Source organism: Macrosteles quadrilineatus, unplaced genomic scaffold, assembly GCF_028750875.1.
Source record: "Macrosteles quadrilineatus isolate MER2022 unplaced genomic scaffold, UCM_ALF_1.0 Scaffold_1__1_contigs__length_201487025, whole genome shotgun sequence".
Lineage (NCBI taxonomy): Eukaryota > Metazoa > Arthropoda > Insecta > Hemiptera > Cicadellidae > Macrosteles > Macrosteles quadrilineatus.
In genome coordinates, this window is record NW_026542594.1 from 24,710,463 (window position 1) to 24,726,546 (window position 16,084).

A 16,084-nucleotide genomic window follows, 5' to 3' on the forward strand; every position below is an offset into this window, starting at 1 on the left:
TGCAATCGGCGCCATTTTTGTGCAGTTGAGAACCTATTGGTGGTCCTATATAAAATGAGATTCAAAAGCTGTTGTCGTTTTCGATCTCAGCCGTGAGATCCTATTATACGACAAGTATACCAAATGAGAACTGATTTAACGTTGCAATCGGCGTCATTTTTGTGCAGTTGAGAACCTATTGGTGGTCCTATATAAAATGAGATTCAAAAGCTGTTGTCGTTTTCGATCTCAACCGTGAGATCCTATTATACGACAAGTATACCAAATGAGAACTGATTTAACGTTCTTTATATCTACACAAAAAAAAATTGTCATCCAAATCAGAGGATCAGTCTCTGTCTGTAAGATCATCCTCTGTTTACATGTGACGTCATGGACACACCTCCCTTCCCGACCTACCTCAACCCACGTGGTCTACACTCCTCCCTCCTCTGTCCTAGAACGTGAGTTTCAAATGGCGTGTCAGTATACATTGAGATCGAAATACTGCATCTTCATACAAATCCTCTAGTGAAAACATGAGCACCGAATGATGCAATCGGCGCCATTTTTGTGCAGTTGAGAACCTATTGGTGGTCCTATATAAAATGAGATTCAAAAGCTGTTGTCGTTTCTGTAAAGTCGTCCAAATCAGAGGATCAGTCTCTGCCTGTAAGGTTAGGTTAGGTTAGGCAAAGTGAGGTTACCTACCTCAACCCACGTGGTCTACACTCCTCCCTCCTCTGTCCTAGAACCCCCAAAATGACTACTACTCCTATTGATATGTCTCACTGTTGTTGGTAGCCTTTCCCTCTTCCCTCCTTCAAGTGTCTCGTGATATGACTCACTGTTGTTGGTATTATTTCCGTTTTCCCTCCTACAAGCGTCTAGTGATGTGACTTATTGTTGTTGATAGCCTTTACCTCTTCCCTCCTACAAGCGTCTAGTGACACATCACTACTTAATAAAAATACAGTGACAACTCACCGTTGTTGGTGGACCATAAAATGGATTGTCCTTAATTAACATGTATTTTGCAGATCAAAAGATGAAGAAATTGAATTGGTTCCAGTTGAGAAATTTTATGAAGAAGCTCCAAAATCTATATCAAGGCCTGTAAGTGTTATCTATATTTTCTATATATTTAAAAGGCAAATTCTGTGATAATTGTTTTGAAGCTGTCCCACAACCGATCAAGGTTCAAGGTGTCGTTGAATAGGTCGTGGCAAGTAGATTTGCCATTTAACAAAACATCTTTGAAATTCCACCAGGGCTCTGTCCCAGTGGCCTTCTAAGTTCTAATGTTATCCTTGGAGAAAATGTTTGTTTACATTTAAACAGATAAATACTTTGAAATTTACACTAATACGAGGTGTTAACCCGTCCTACGTACGGGAATTCAGTAAGTCAGTTAAAACCGTGTACAATTCAGATCAGCTAGTTTACACATATAAAGACAAAGTTTCTTGTAGTTTTAATGTGAAAAATCTTCTTGTCAACAAATGTTGTGTGACCAAATATGTTTTTATTCCATCATAGGCCTATACGATATGCATTTTAAATCTGATAATTTTACAATAAAACAGCAAAATTCCGCAATTTTTACGATATGAAAAGCGTTGAAGTGAGATTTGCAGCCGATTCGCACACTGATAGTACTGTAGTAGCCTACAGTAGAGAGAGTAATAGTCAATTGAGAAGTGTATAGACCTAGTCAACGATACCACCTTCCATAGCATACCTGCCTCTTCCATAATTATTATCACCACAATACAACTACTATACACAATTTCCAGTAGGTCTGAATTTTTTTTTTTTTTTTTTTTTTTTTTTTTTAGGGTGAGGAGGGAAAATGCTTTTACGCACACAGGTAGCCAGCCTGTAGTGTGAGACTCCTGAGTTTATCACAGACTACTCACTAAAAAACCCCCTCTACTCTGTTGGACACAGACCTGGAATTGTTTGTCACATTACTTCAAGTCAGGCCAACATGTGACCTAAGCCCACAGGGCTCGCACCGTTTCTGGCATTATTTATTTTTTGACCTACACCGCATCCCGGTCGAGGTCAAGCTTCTTGGCGCGGAGAACACCCTGGATGTAAAGTGACACACAGGTCCAATTGTCCTCACCCTCCATCATCATCGGTATGACCGTGTCCACCGACAGCAGTCCTACGAACTGTTGAGCCTCTAGGCGGGGCCTTTCCCAATGCTGGCAGTGGAAGAAAGTGTGTTCCACGTCATCGGGAATGCCTGGGCAGTATATGCAATCGGGTGACACGGCTTTGCCCATCCTGAACAAGTACGACCGGAAAAAGCCGTGACCCGTCAGAAATTGGGTGAGGTAGAAGTTCACCTCTCCGCACCGCCGATTAACCCAAGGTTGGACCTGTTGTATCAGTCGCCTGGTCCAGAGCCCCCTTGTCTCCTGTTCCCAGCTCTCCTGCCACAGCTGGAAGGTCCGGGTGCGTTCCTCAATACTTGCCTGGTCCTCCCCACGGCGCTGATAAATTGCCTTCCTCTCCGCCGCCAAAAGTTTGACGGGGATGACTCCAGCAACCACCAGGACGGCGGGTTCGGACACTGTTCGATAGGCAGATGCTACCCTTAGTGCTGCCTGACGCTGCACTCGGGCGAGCCGCATCCTATATACCTCCTTATTGAGAGCGTCTGCCCAGACCTCCGCACCGTACAGGAGCACTGACTGGACCGCAGACATCAACAGCCTTCTGCGGCTGGACCGTGGACCTCCGACATTGGCCATTAACCGACTAAGGGAAGAAACCATTTTAGCGGCCTTGTCCGCCGTACGGGTGATCTGGTCTCGCCAGCTGAGCTTGCTGTCCACCATGACCCCAAGGTACTTTGCGGCACGAGTGGTTTGGACTTCAACGTTCCCCACCATCAAAGGCACGATGGTGTCAATCCTCTTTTTAGTCAGAATGACAATCTCAGTTTTGCTCAGAGCGAGCGAGAGACCATGTTCTGCCATCCATGCGTTAATGGTTCGCATGACTCGATTTAGTTTCAGCTGGGCAAGCTCAATGCTACGTGCAGCTATTAAAGCCGCAACGTCATCTGCATACCCAACTAGGACGGTTTCCTCAGGCATCTCGGATCTCAAGAGGCTGTCGTAGGCGACGTTCCAGAGGTCCGGGCCCAGTATGGATCCATGAGCAGCACCAGAAGTTACATCCATCGTCCTGGAGCCTTCTGTAGTGTCGTAAATGATGAGGCGGTACCGGAGGTAGTCCTCTATCATGCGCATGAGGTATGCCGGGACGTGGAAAGTGTTCTCCAGTGCGTCGAGCATATCGCACCACCTCGCGGAATTAAATGCGTTTCGCACATCAAGTGTTACAAGCAGCACAACCCGACGAGAATAGTTGTTAAACTCCTCAGCTCTCATTACGGCTCGCTTTACCTCCTCAATAGCGTCAACCGTTGACCGTCCCTTCCTGAAACCGTACTGACGAGGGGATAGATTCCCTGCAGCAACCACGGCTGAATTCAGTCGGGAACGGATCAACTTTTCCAAGACTTTCCCAGCAGTGTCCAACATACAGAGAGGTCTGTAAGAGGAGGGTAGGTCTGGGTTTCCTTTTCCCTTCCCCACGAGCACAAGCCTAGCTGTTTTCCAGCAGAAGGGAAACTTCCCCTCGGCCAGACAGGCATTGTACGTGCTCAAAAGGATTTGTGGGTTTATTGAAAAGACTTTCTTCAGGGCCTCACCAGGTACCCCATCCGGTCCAGGAGCCTTGTTGTTCTTCAGGGACAGAACGGCCGCCTCCAACTCCTCGAGACTGAAAAGCGGTACGTCGTCCACCCTTCCGAACTCCCGCAATGGACGCAGTGTGTGAGTCGGGAAAAGGGACTTTACGATCCTCTCCATAGAGGCCCCGTCCATAACGGAAGGTGGAGAGCGGGTGCCAAGCTTCTTGGTTACTATCTTGTAACCAAGGCCCCACGGATCGGAATCGACATCGTCCCTTAATTTCTCCCAGCAACTGCGTTTGCTCCGGTTAATGGCCCGGCGAAGAGACTTCCTTGCCACCTTGTAAGCGTCAGACTTAAGACGTCTATCTTCAGGTTCTCTAGCCCTGGTAGCAAGACGTCTGGCTCTCAATGCTGCCCGTCGTAGTTCTGCGATCTCGGTTGTCCACCAGTACACAGGTCGCTTATCGCACCGGGATATCCTGCGAGGCATTGACTCTTCGCAGGCCGAGACTATCAGCCTCATCAATGATGTAACTGATGTCTCTGCGTGAGCCACGCCGGATGCAGCAGGTACCACTGGCTCTCCCCGTAGTATGACTTCGGTGAATTTGGCCACGTCCAGCTTTTTGGTGTTCCACCGAACGGGCACCTGCCGAGACACGGTAGCTTGTCTCTGATGACTATCCATGACATCAAAAATGATGTACTGGTGGTCACTGGCCGTATAATCCTCTAGGACTCTCCAGGCTCGTATCCTCGGCAAGAGGGACTCAGATGCAAGCGTGATGTCTGGGATCGTTCCCCTCATTCCGGGACGCTGGAAAGTTGGCGTGTTGCCCTCGTTTATGACAACAAGTCCAGCCCTGGCAGCAAAGTCCAGGATGTACTTCCCCCGGGAATTAGTGAGAGTCATTCCCCACTCGACAGCCCTAGCATTGAAATCCCCCGCCACGACAACGTGCCCGGCGGTATCGCGCACGCTCTCTTCCAGGCGGTCTATCTTTCCACGAAAGTCACGGATAGCCTCGTTGGGGGTGAGGTATACACTAAAGTAAGTGACATCCCCGCACCGGACCCAAACGAATCCTCGGCCCTTCGCGTGACTCCTTACCTGCACTTTAGCTGTATTACGAACCCAGAACGCAGCAGTACCAAGTGTATCGGGAAACCAAAGAGATGGGTCCCTGTCCCGGTACTGGTACTGTTCGCTGACCAAGAGCGCGTCAACACCGTGTTCGAGGGCAAGCTGACTGAGAAGCGCGTCAGCCGTCCTGGATCGATCTACATTGCACTGGAGGATCCTTATCTTCGTGGTTGGGCTTTCGCTTGTTGTAGTGCGCCTTTAAATGCACTGCACTGCCCAGACCCAGCTATATGTTTAGCGTTTTTATCATTGAGGCCTTTCTCCTTACAGAGGAAACAGGTCTCAACTTTACAGTCCCTACGAGTGTGACCCACCTCCCCGCATCGAAGGCAGTTCTTGCCTCGGTCGGGCCCTTCGCAGTTTCGGGAGGAATGGCCGAAATCAAGGCATTTAAAACACCTCGTTACTTCCACCCTCCGTCTCAACCTGCAATTAACCCATCCAACCCTCAAATGCTGGAGTGCCAAAACCTTACTGGCGTTTGCGTCTGCCATTTCGGCGACCGCCATCCGCTGTTGACTCCGGTTTGGTTTCGTGAGCCACACCCTCAGACTAGCCGTTTGTCCGGCAAGCTCGGGGACAGCTTTTTTTAGGGCATCAATGACGTCATCCTCCGTTGACACACAATCCATATCCCGAACCTCGACGGACGTCTTGGGTTCGAGAGCACGAACGGTGCCCTGACCTTCCACAGCTGCCTTTAGTTCGGCAGCAAAGGCGGCTTTATCTTTAGACTTACCCAGTTCGAGGAGGACGTCCCCGTCCCGGGTTTGTCTAATCGACCGTACAACCGTGTCGGTTTGCTCTGGCTTAGCCTTGGCCTTGATAACACCCAAGACTTCGGCGAATGATCTTCCCTCCAAAGGCTTGACCAAAATTGCCTCAGTCCTGGGCTTTTTGGGCCGCGACTTTTTAGCGAGTGCCGAGCCAGGCACAGCTTGGGCCACGCCGGTCGATTGCGCCCTCACTGCCACATATGTCTTGGAGCCGACTTCCGCGTGCCTCAATTTCCTCTTCTCCTTTTTCGTAAGGCGCTTTTCCCACACAGTCCCAGATGGTGTTTCTACGACTGACCCCTTTCGGGAGCTACCCTCAATGGGTGTCGCAGGTTGCTGTGGCTGTTGAGGTTTCGCTGGAGCGGCAACTACGTCAGAGAAGGACCTAGAAGTCTGGGTCGCCTTGACCTTAACTTTAGGCTTTGCTGTCTGAACAACCTCTTCTCTTTTTGGAGGGCTTTCTGATGTAGGCCTCCTGCGTTTCTTGGAAGGTCGCGCATTGTCGTCAGGTAGGGACACCACCTTCTCGGCGATCCTTTCCATGGCCGCCTTGCTCACCAGCCGGCAGGCGAAGACAAAACCAAGGTCGTCCTCGAGCTTAGCCATGCCATTTTTAACCACTTGGTTAACTCCTCTCTGCGTCTTAAAGGTTTCAAGCATTGCCTTTATGGTCTGCTCCATGTTTCGAAGCCGGTTTTCAATGTCATTTTCTGCGTCGAGATATTGCTGACGCAGAAGTACCATTCCCGACACTTCCAAATCTAACGCTGTTGTTAGGGATTCCTCCGGCATCCCTTCACCAGACTTAGAGGGTGGTCCACCGTTTCCTTCTCCACTTGTCAAGGGAGATCCCAAAGTCAAGTCTTTTGTACACCTGAAAGATGCAGGTGGAGGGGACGTCTTCACGCCTTTCAATGTTGGCGATCTCTGGACCTTGGAGCTTCGCCCAAAAGGGTCTCGCTCTACTTCCGACTTCTTTTCTTGCTCATTCGAGCTACTTATTAAAGATGTGTTCAGGGTATTTGTTATAAAAGCCATCTTGTGTTTACCAGCGCATCGTGCGGCAAGGGGCGGCCCGGAATAGTCAGGAACGGGTATACCCTCGGGGACAGCGCCCCTACCCCAGTTCCCCGAGGCCCAACCTCCGTTTTCCCAGCACCGGATACCTGACGTGCCGGGGGTCACCCGTCACAATGTAGAGCCCGACCTCTACATCCATGCCGCACTCCCTGACCAAGGACCGAAGTGGCTGGTTTCTCACGACTCACTGAGAATACCCATCGGCAGTGCAGAGCACACATCAACCCCTGCAAACACAACAGGGGCACTCCCAAGGACTCCCAGTGAGAGCGTCGGTCACCCTTTTAGTCGCCTCTTACGACAAGCCCGGGAAGGCTGCGGTTCTATTCTAACCCCGAAACCGCAGGGGGGAGTAGGTCTGAATAGAAACGACCTAAAATAAAACGATAATATCCAATAAAATTCACAGTACACATAATTTAACTTTGGTGTCCTAACATCAAAACTAATCGTCACACCTATCCTTTATATCAATTTCACTGCATTAATTGCTAAATAAATAAGCGTAAACAAAGAAAAGTAAAAACAATAACAGTTTGTGTTTACCAGTGAGAGCGTCGGTCACCCTTTTAGTCGCCTCTTACGACAAGCCCGGGAAGGCTGCGGTTCTATTCTAACCCCGAAACCGCAGGGGGGAGTAGGTCTGAATAGAAACGACCTAAAATAAAACGATAATATCCAATAAAATTCACAGTACACATAATTTAACTTTGGTGTCCTAACATCAAAACTAATCGTCACACCTATCCTTTATATCAATTTCACTGCATTAATTGCTAAATAAATAAGCGTAAACAAAGAAAAGTAAAAACAATAACAGTTTGTTTTGAAACAGCTGTTTGGTTCAAATAACATTCATTTGAAAAAAAGAACTGGTCACATGTAGCAGGAATATAAAAAGTAAACACGCTAGTAAAGCTAATGACGTAATTGTCAATGTTTATTATCCATACCGTTATCAGTTCTATCCTTGATAATTACCCACCCTCAATGAATAAATGTACATCGTAATTTCCCATATTAGTTAATTTAAACTACAATATATTCATAGTTGAAATAAAAGTGATATTTTCACGTTTGGGGGTGAACCACAACTGAACACGATTTCATAAAAGGATGGTTTGTCTAATTGCAGTATCCTAGGTAAATGTTGACGTTGTGTTCAATCTATGTCATCCATCTGTTTATCTTTGTATAAAACCCGGCTGAGGTTGTGGTGGTAATTTAAAATTGTGATTCCTGATTATTCTTGATCTTCTTTTTATGACATCAATATTTCCGGGCCTAATCCAAACAAAGTTAAAGCAGACAAACATTAATTGTAAACAAAAAGCTACCATGAAGAATTAAAACATGTAAACATTGTTATTTTTCTATTCTTTCCTTGGAAAGTGGTCTTTTTTATTAAGACTCGTGTACAGAGCCTCAATTTGTACTGTGGTTTAATTAATTTTGGTCTAAACTATTTTAAACTGTAGTCTAATTATCTCTACTAATCTTACTTATTTCCTATAATCAATGCCAAAATAAGAGTAAATAAAATAACCTCATAGTTCCATAGTTTATTTTTAACCAGCTGTTACTTAAAACAAATTGTATTGCTCTAAAACAAATCAGATTACAAAGATTAAGATTGCTTTAAAAATACTTTGAACATCCTAGTATTTTACTATGTATAATTTAATTAATCTGTCATCCTCTTACAGAAGAACTGAACGTATCAATGATTAGCATTACACATAGTATAAATACGTCAACCCTAAGTATGTCTTTACATTTTTATCCAAATGCTGAATTTGTGACACAAAAGCTGAATGTTTACAGCTGTTATGTTAAGCAAATTATTTTATGCCAAAAGCTAGTTTAGAATCTTAGCGTCGGCTGCTAGACTTTTTAAAAATTAAAACTTAATTTCTAAAAAACTGGGACCCTAAACTAAATTTATGGCTTCGAAATTCCCTAGTTCTCAAAATTATCTTTCTTTCGACACAAAAATCATGAAAATCCGTCGAGTGGTTGATTCAGAATCGTGAAATAAAAAAACACAGTTTCGTTTTAATATTATAGATAATATGTGAAGCAGCTGATTATATTAAAATTGAAATTAATTAATAAATGAGTTGTAAAGATTTATTAGATTTTTTGACAAGGTTAGGTTATATCGTTACTCTATTTTTCTTGTATATAAATGGTGGTGTTCACTACATAACACTTTTTAAAGGTTCAATAAATTTAAGAAAGTATTATATACAGGGATTTTTTTAAACTTGCTTCTGTAGGCTACTTATGTAAGAACTGTAATTGATATAAATATAAAGTTTGCAGGAATCATCTATTGAGGTAGAGGCCACAATTAATGTGAATTTGACGTTAAGTTTCCATTCACCCCGTTCCTCCCCCTACCTTCAGCTTAAAATTTTTAAATTGCAATGACCCCTTGTCATAATTAATTTATCAACTTTTTATTTTGCCTCTATAGTTTTAATACAAGTACGATAATAAAAGTTTAGTTGTCATTTACCTTCAGCTGTAAACACGACTAATTGAAAATAATTAACTGAAAGTCTAAGTACAAATGGATTTAATATCCTTTGATTCCAGATAATGTGTGTGTGAGGTACAGTTACTAAATCTTTTAAAACAATTTTATAGGCACGAAAATACTTTTATTGCAAAAACTAAACAACCCTGGAGGTCACTTCCATGATTTTGGAAGGTTAAACCATAAGCAGTTTGTCCTATGCAATAAAACTTGTACTAACTATTTATTTAAAGTTAGGAGAGATACTCTGACAAAATATTGACTTAAGTTTCATCTGGCTCAGAATGGCTCGCTTTGTTTAACAAACTCCTGTAAAAGATTGTTTTCGGTTGGATTCCACATGGTTACAAGTAGTTGGTGTTGTAGCTAACATCTAATTTGATATGGTGTATTCTTGGTTAGTGTGGTGATATGAACTGGCAGGTCAAAACTTGAACCGAGGCAAGGTGTGTAGATTGAATTTTTAGTTGGCTGATGTTATTTAACATTCTGAGTGTTTCTTCTTGAATGCCTGCATGTAATCGAGCATTATGTTTTTTTCTTTTTTTCAGGATGTCACAAAAAAGGATTCTCATCAGTTGAAATTGGCTAGACTGGAGTGGGAGTTGAAACAGAGGAAGCAGTTGGCAGCTCTGTGCAATGATTTGCAGAAGGAAAAGGAAAAAGTAGCTGTTGGAATAAACAAGAAACAATCACAGTTGGACAACCTGGCTCCCATGCTGAAGGATTTGTTTAATGTGAGTTGAATGAGAAACGTTTAACTAAGAGTAAAGTACTGTAATAGCTTAGATTAAATTTACCCTCAATAGAAGTAGGCCTAAATCCCTCTTGTGGATCAGCAGAAGACAAATTTAAGGTTAGTTTTTATCTAGTTATTCTAGTTTACCTTTTGAAGTTGACCACTTAATCCTTGAAATTTAAACTAACTCTAAAACTATTTTAACTAAATGATACGATCTATTTAATTGCTTGTCTCAAAGCATTATACCAAAGAGTAAAGCATTATTCTTTAAATATACCTTAATAAGAGGTAAATGTTATATTTAAGTTACATACAAGGACAGTCAAATAACCCCAGCATACTTACAATTTTATGAAAGGAGAAGTCTACTTGCATTATTCAAAGTCAAAAGTCAATGACACCATAATATATTTAAGGTATTATACTCATTGATTAAAAATCAATCTTAATCTTTATTTGTCATGAGGCCATTATTCAATTTACTAAACATGAGCAGTAAGGCTCACAGGGAGATGGCCCATGAGTCCTCCCCCAAAATTGATAAAAAAAAGCAAAACTCGTAATTTACAGTAGCCTATTTCAGTTTATTCTAGCTATCGGAAATGTAGTTCTAAGTTTTGAGTAAGCACTGAATAAATATAATAGCAGAAGATGTACCCTTACTGCTATTGCTATTTAATCAGTGCCATTCTGCAAATTGATGAGGTGATTCTAACCAATATATTGCAAGGTCTGGGGAAAAAGTCACATTTCCCTTATTTTTCATTATAGCTAATTCTCTTCAAACCATGTATAGTGCAAATAAAAAACATAACTGTTGTTATGCCCCTAACTTTAAAAAACCGTACCATAAATTACCTGACCCGAGTGTGGCCCAAAAATTATTTCTGGCCCGAACCAAAAATGTTGGAGACCCACAAAATCTTGGTATAACTTCATTTAGGTTTATATGCAATTATCTGTGTGCCCTAATCCATATTCCCTAGTTTCCTATTCTCCACTCATTCATTTTGAGAGAAGGGCTATAGCCTCTTTATCTTCCCCCTTCAAGTGTGCAATTATAATCATGAGAGAACAAGAATTTTGCTGTACCATTTTCAACAAAGGCTTTAGATAATTAATCGTAGTCACTGTAATAAGGTAAGTAGGTTTGCACAATTTAGTTTTCCTGACCATTGAATTTTAATATAAGTTTTAGTATAGGAATATACTAAAACTTGATTTAGAAGAATTGCCTCTTTTTTCAATACTTGGTATGTGATGGTTATAGACATTGTACAACTTAAAGCTTTCATTCATCCCTAGGCTTCCAAGCCAGTCCAGGAGGCCCTAGGTCTACAGTCAGGACCTTCCCCTGCCCAGCAGAGGGTGGCAGAGCAACTCCCTCCCCCGCTCTACTTCCTGTTCGTTCAGGCAGACGCGCTTAGAGAGGCTGGAGGTAGGACTATTTTGATATTATTGAAGTCCTTTACTATTTTTGAAATTTCTCAGGGCTAAGACTATAATATATTTTAAAGGTTCAGAAGATTAAATTTGTTTTGTTTATCAACTATCTAGGGTTTTAATTAAACCACAAGGGGCTTGTAGGGGCAAAAGCCCCTATTTTCGAGCCCTATTTTGAAGACTATAAATTCCATAAACTCGCTATTCCTAATGTAAAATAACAGAAAATGTAGTTAAACAAATATTTTATATAGAATACTTTACTAAAGTAAAACCTCGTGGAACAAAACCTTTTTTTGAAACCAACACTGTCTCTTCTTTCTTTGTCTGAAATGACTACTTTAAGGTCTTCGGATTTTTTGCTCCACTGAAAGCTACATACGCTGGCCATGCGTGAAAACTGGTAATGATAAATAAGAACGTTTGACCCTGGGCTTTATTAATTGTCAGAGCAAATGAAACTGTAATTGGCAATTGCACTCGTGTCATAAGAAATGGCATGTTAGGGTCTGAAGAAATAGGGAGACCTCCTCTGCAAAATGAATTGTGTCACAATAATACAGGTATTGTTCATAAGTCCTAAATTATGGGACAAAACAGTCAAATCATTATGTAACGATCTTCTGAATTACGTTAATAGGTACTTCTTCTTGCGGAATTCTACGAGTATATTCATTATGAGCTCAATTCCTTATTTCTGTTCTGTTACTTTGAACTGTTCCACGTCTTGCAGGCCGTCCCCTGCCATGCACTGTCGCTTGATTTGATTCATTATAAAAATATTTATTAAACAGACAAACGAAAGATAATTCATTTTACCAAGTCATCCATGACACTCAGCAGCTCTGAAAGTTGTAAGTTAATCATTTTTGGATCACTTTAGTGAAAGCAGAATTGAACTAAATTATTTGTTGACTAGTAAACAAACTTCACACACTCTATCAACAGAATTACAAGTAGAATACAAATTATAGCCTAATACATTTTGTAATCACATGTTTAGTGTAAACAAATCAGACATTTTTAAATCCCAATGAATTTTAAATGGAAGATATCTTTTGTTATTTCTCATTTTGTGGTAGATTTGGATATAATCCGCTATTTTTCCTGGAGGACCAAGGCCTTTAATTTGGTCCTCTCCCATCATCCTGCGAGCTGTCAAACTCACAATTTTGATTTTAAAAAATCGCTTACAGACTTAATAATATAGATAGCCTACAAGGTGTCTCCAAACTCTCTACTGACCTTTTAAGATATAATCTATTAAGACCAATTCATTGTTAAACACCAAAAACAAACTAAAATATCACATTAAAAATTTGCAAAAACTCAAAAGTTGTTTTTCACTTTGAAAATGGCTATTTGAATTAAATATAACTATTGTACTCAAATAAAATTAATACAAAGACCTATTTACAAAAAAGTATTTTTTAATAATGCACGCTATGTAGTTTTGCAATTTTTAACTGAAATAACATGAATAAAAACTACATTAGTAAACAAAACTACTTTTGCATAGCGTTATTCAGACAATTTGTTATCATAGAAACAGAACAAAATTTATGAAAATCGGTCCATAAATAAGGGAAAAAGCTCATTTTTAAGATAAAGTGTATCAAACAATACCTGGGTAACATCACTGTTATCGCTTGGAGTGCTGAAACGCTTGTCTGCATCTGTACACTACCTACAGATGGCATACTTTGTCTTCTTCAATAGTATTTTAAGCTATGGTATTTTAAGAGTCTTCTTCACCCCTGCGAGAACACTAAAACATGCCTAGGAACTCCCTTGCTCCAAATGGAATTTATAAAGATTTATTCATTGTTAAAACTATTTTTCCTACAGATAAATGTTGTTTCTAGAGCCCTCATGCCTCATATATCCAAGAAAATCAATTGTACAGTCCAACCTCGGTATAACAAATCTGAAGGGACGGAACTGAATATTCGTTATATCAAGGATTTCTTTGAAACAAGATTCTTTATATTGAGGTTAGGTTTGCAGGGATTTCGCTAAGTCGAGGTTCAGAACCAGCATCAGTCAATATAGGTCGGGATTTGACCTCATTAAAACACAATTAAAGTAGCATAGGCTACAATACTTTACAGCACAGTGTTTACATTGTAAAGTATAACCTCAATTATCCGAGGTAATAAAGGGGGGGGGTCTTTAATATTGAGCAATCATGACATTTCTAATCATTGACCTTGGTACAGGTTACAAACTGTAAGTTTAAAATCACAGCTTACTCTAACCCACCTTAAACCTACCTATCCAAACACTGTATTGTAAAGCAATAAACCACGTAAAGAACGAAACAAAAAAGTATAGAGTTTTGTAAGCTACTGCTCGTGATAGGCCGGTAGGCTACAGTACTGCTTTAAATCACAACAGAGGAATGTCAATACTGTAATAATCATCAAACACAGCATTAGTGTTGCCTTAGTTTAAACAAATCGTATTGAAAATAATAAAAATATTAAATAGGTAAGTCGTTATAAAAGTGTATAATCATAGCCAACTTAAAGATGATAAAAACACTTGTTCTTCTATTCTTTTTCTTTCCTTGGTTTCTCTTCATCGAAAAATTTTACAAGTAACTATTACTTATTACCCAATCACATCTTACTAAACATAACGTCGTCATCAGTCCTCACTGAATGAAATCAGTTCTCAGTTGTAACATAGCGTGCAGTTACGACAGCAGACAGGGATGTGTAAAACAGAGCAGACGAATGTTAGCGCAAGCTTTGACGTCACCTTTCAATTTAATTTGATGAAGAAACTGATTTTTCAAAAATAATAATGGAGGGGGGGGGTTCGTTGTATTGAGGGAAAGACGCAGACAATTCGTTAGGTAGAGGTTAAATTCGCTATGCAGAGGTTCTGACAATGATAAATTTGTTTTATTGAAGTGTCTTATTTCAGTTGGGTTCATGAAAAATTCGTGAAATCAAGGTCGTTGATATGGTTTGTTTGTTATATAGAGGTCAAATATACATTGTGTCTTATGGAGAGTTCTAGGGGATTTAAAAAAAAAATATTATATGAAGGAATTTGTTATATTGAGGCTCGTTGCATCAAGGAGAGACTGTATAAGTTAAAAAAATCTTTAAAATAACGTAAATTGAGTTACTTCTAAACATTGATAGAACTATGTTTTAAACAATATTTTGAGGTAGGCCTATAAGAGCTCTAATATAACTATTCAATCACATTGTTACCAATTTTTCATGAAAATCTGTTAATAAAATGTGTCCTAAATGGGGGACAAAATTGACATGTTTTGTCCCAAAATCCGATTGGCCGACAGGAGGCTACTGCACTACTAGCCTTTTACAAAACTTGGCTCAGGTGGCAGACGAGTCACCAACGCGTCGCGACCGGTCGTTGTCCACACACCACACTTGAGGATAATGGTTTACAGTTTAGTTTTCTGTTCTCAGCAAGCTTTGTTATTTATAAGTAAGGTGCAGGAAATATTGTCCTTGTTGTGCCTGATATCTCATATTTGTTTATTGTGCAGATAATTTCATAACAGTGAAGATAGAAGGAGATGAGGATGAGGTACAACGAATGAAGCAGAGCTTAGAAGAAGCCGTCACTTTTGATGACTCTGACTCTGACAATCAGGAGGTTAGTACAACAAATTGATGTTTGAGGAGATGAATTCCGATTTTATAATGCCTATACAGTTTAAATAAAAACTAATTAAAAGTTACAAAATAATAATGCCAATCCAAACAAAGACTCAAAACATGTTCAATATACTACCTAAGTACCTAATTACTAGGGATGGACGGGATTGAATTTTTAGTTCGGGACGGGATTTTTATTTCCTCCCCAAGGGACGGGACGGGATTTTTTCCTGTGCATAAAAAGAAAGTCTTGAGTAGGCCTATTGCAGTTACTAAACAAGAAAATCAATTTTTACCGTTTGTGGCACTGATCTATAAAAACCAAAAAATTTGGAACAATTTACAGGTACCTATGGAAACTTGTGACTCGGGTCAAAATGACCCCGCGGTCACGTTGTGAATGTCAAAATGACTCGCGGTCACGGCGCGAACGTCAGTATGACTCCGCGGTCACAGCGCGATCATTGGTATGACTCGTGGTCACGGCATGATCGTCGGTATGACTCGCGGTCTCTGCGGGATCGTCAAAATAACTCAAAATCACGGGGTGCCGTTGGTATGACTTGCGGTCACAGGGTGATCGTCGGTATGACTCCACGGTCACAACGCGATCGTCGGTATGACTCCGCGGTCACGGCAACATCGACGTAATGACTTCGCCTCCTGTGTTCGCGGAACTATCATGAACATCTGTCGCGATAGCGACGTCATCGTCACTCGCGAAGTGACAAAATCGCCGACGATCAGCCCAAATCCCGTCCCGAAAAATTCCCGAATCAAATGTAATCCCGTCCCAAAAATCGGGAATATTTTTTCCCCGAAAATTTCTCGAAATTTCGGGACCTGTCCATCCCTACTAATTACCTAAAAAGGAACATTCAGGTGACCATTGATTGAATTCACAGAAGGTATTACAAGTCATTGAAAACTATGATTAATGTAAGAGTTACAGTATTTTACAAATTTTTAGAACCAAAACAAATACTCAAGCATCCTGGCTAGTCTGATCTAATTGGTAC

At 41.1% G+C, this 16,084-nt stretch overlaps 1 protein-coding gene across 1 annotated transcript in view; it reads left to right on the forward strand.

Annotated features, from left to right (window-relative positions):
- Positions 1-16,084, forward strand: part of LOC128995321 (THO complex subunit 5 homolog) — a 59,046-nt gene that overhangs the window by 25,745 nt on the left and 17,217 nt on the right. The window contains exons 4-7 of the mRNA XM_054420308.1: positions 1,020-1,095; positions 9,791-9,976; positions 11,287-11,419; positions 14,954-15,063. Of these exons, the coding sequence (XP_054276283.1) occupies positions 1,020-1,095; positions 9,791-9,976; positions 11,287-11,419; positions 14,954-15,063 (505 nt within the window). The remainder of the gene's footprint in view (positions 1-1,019; positions 1,096-9,790; positions 9,977-11,286; positions 11,420-14,953; positions 15,064-16,084) is intronic.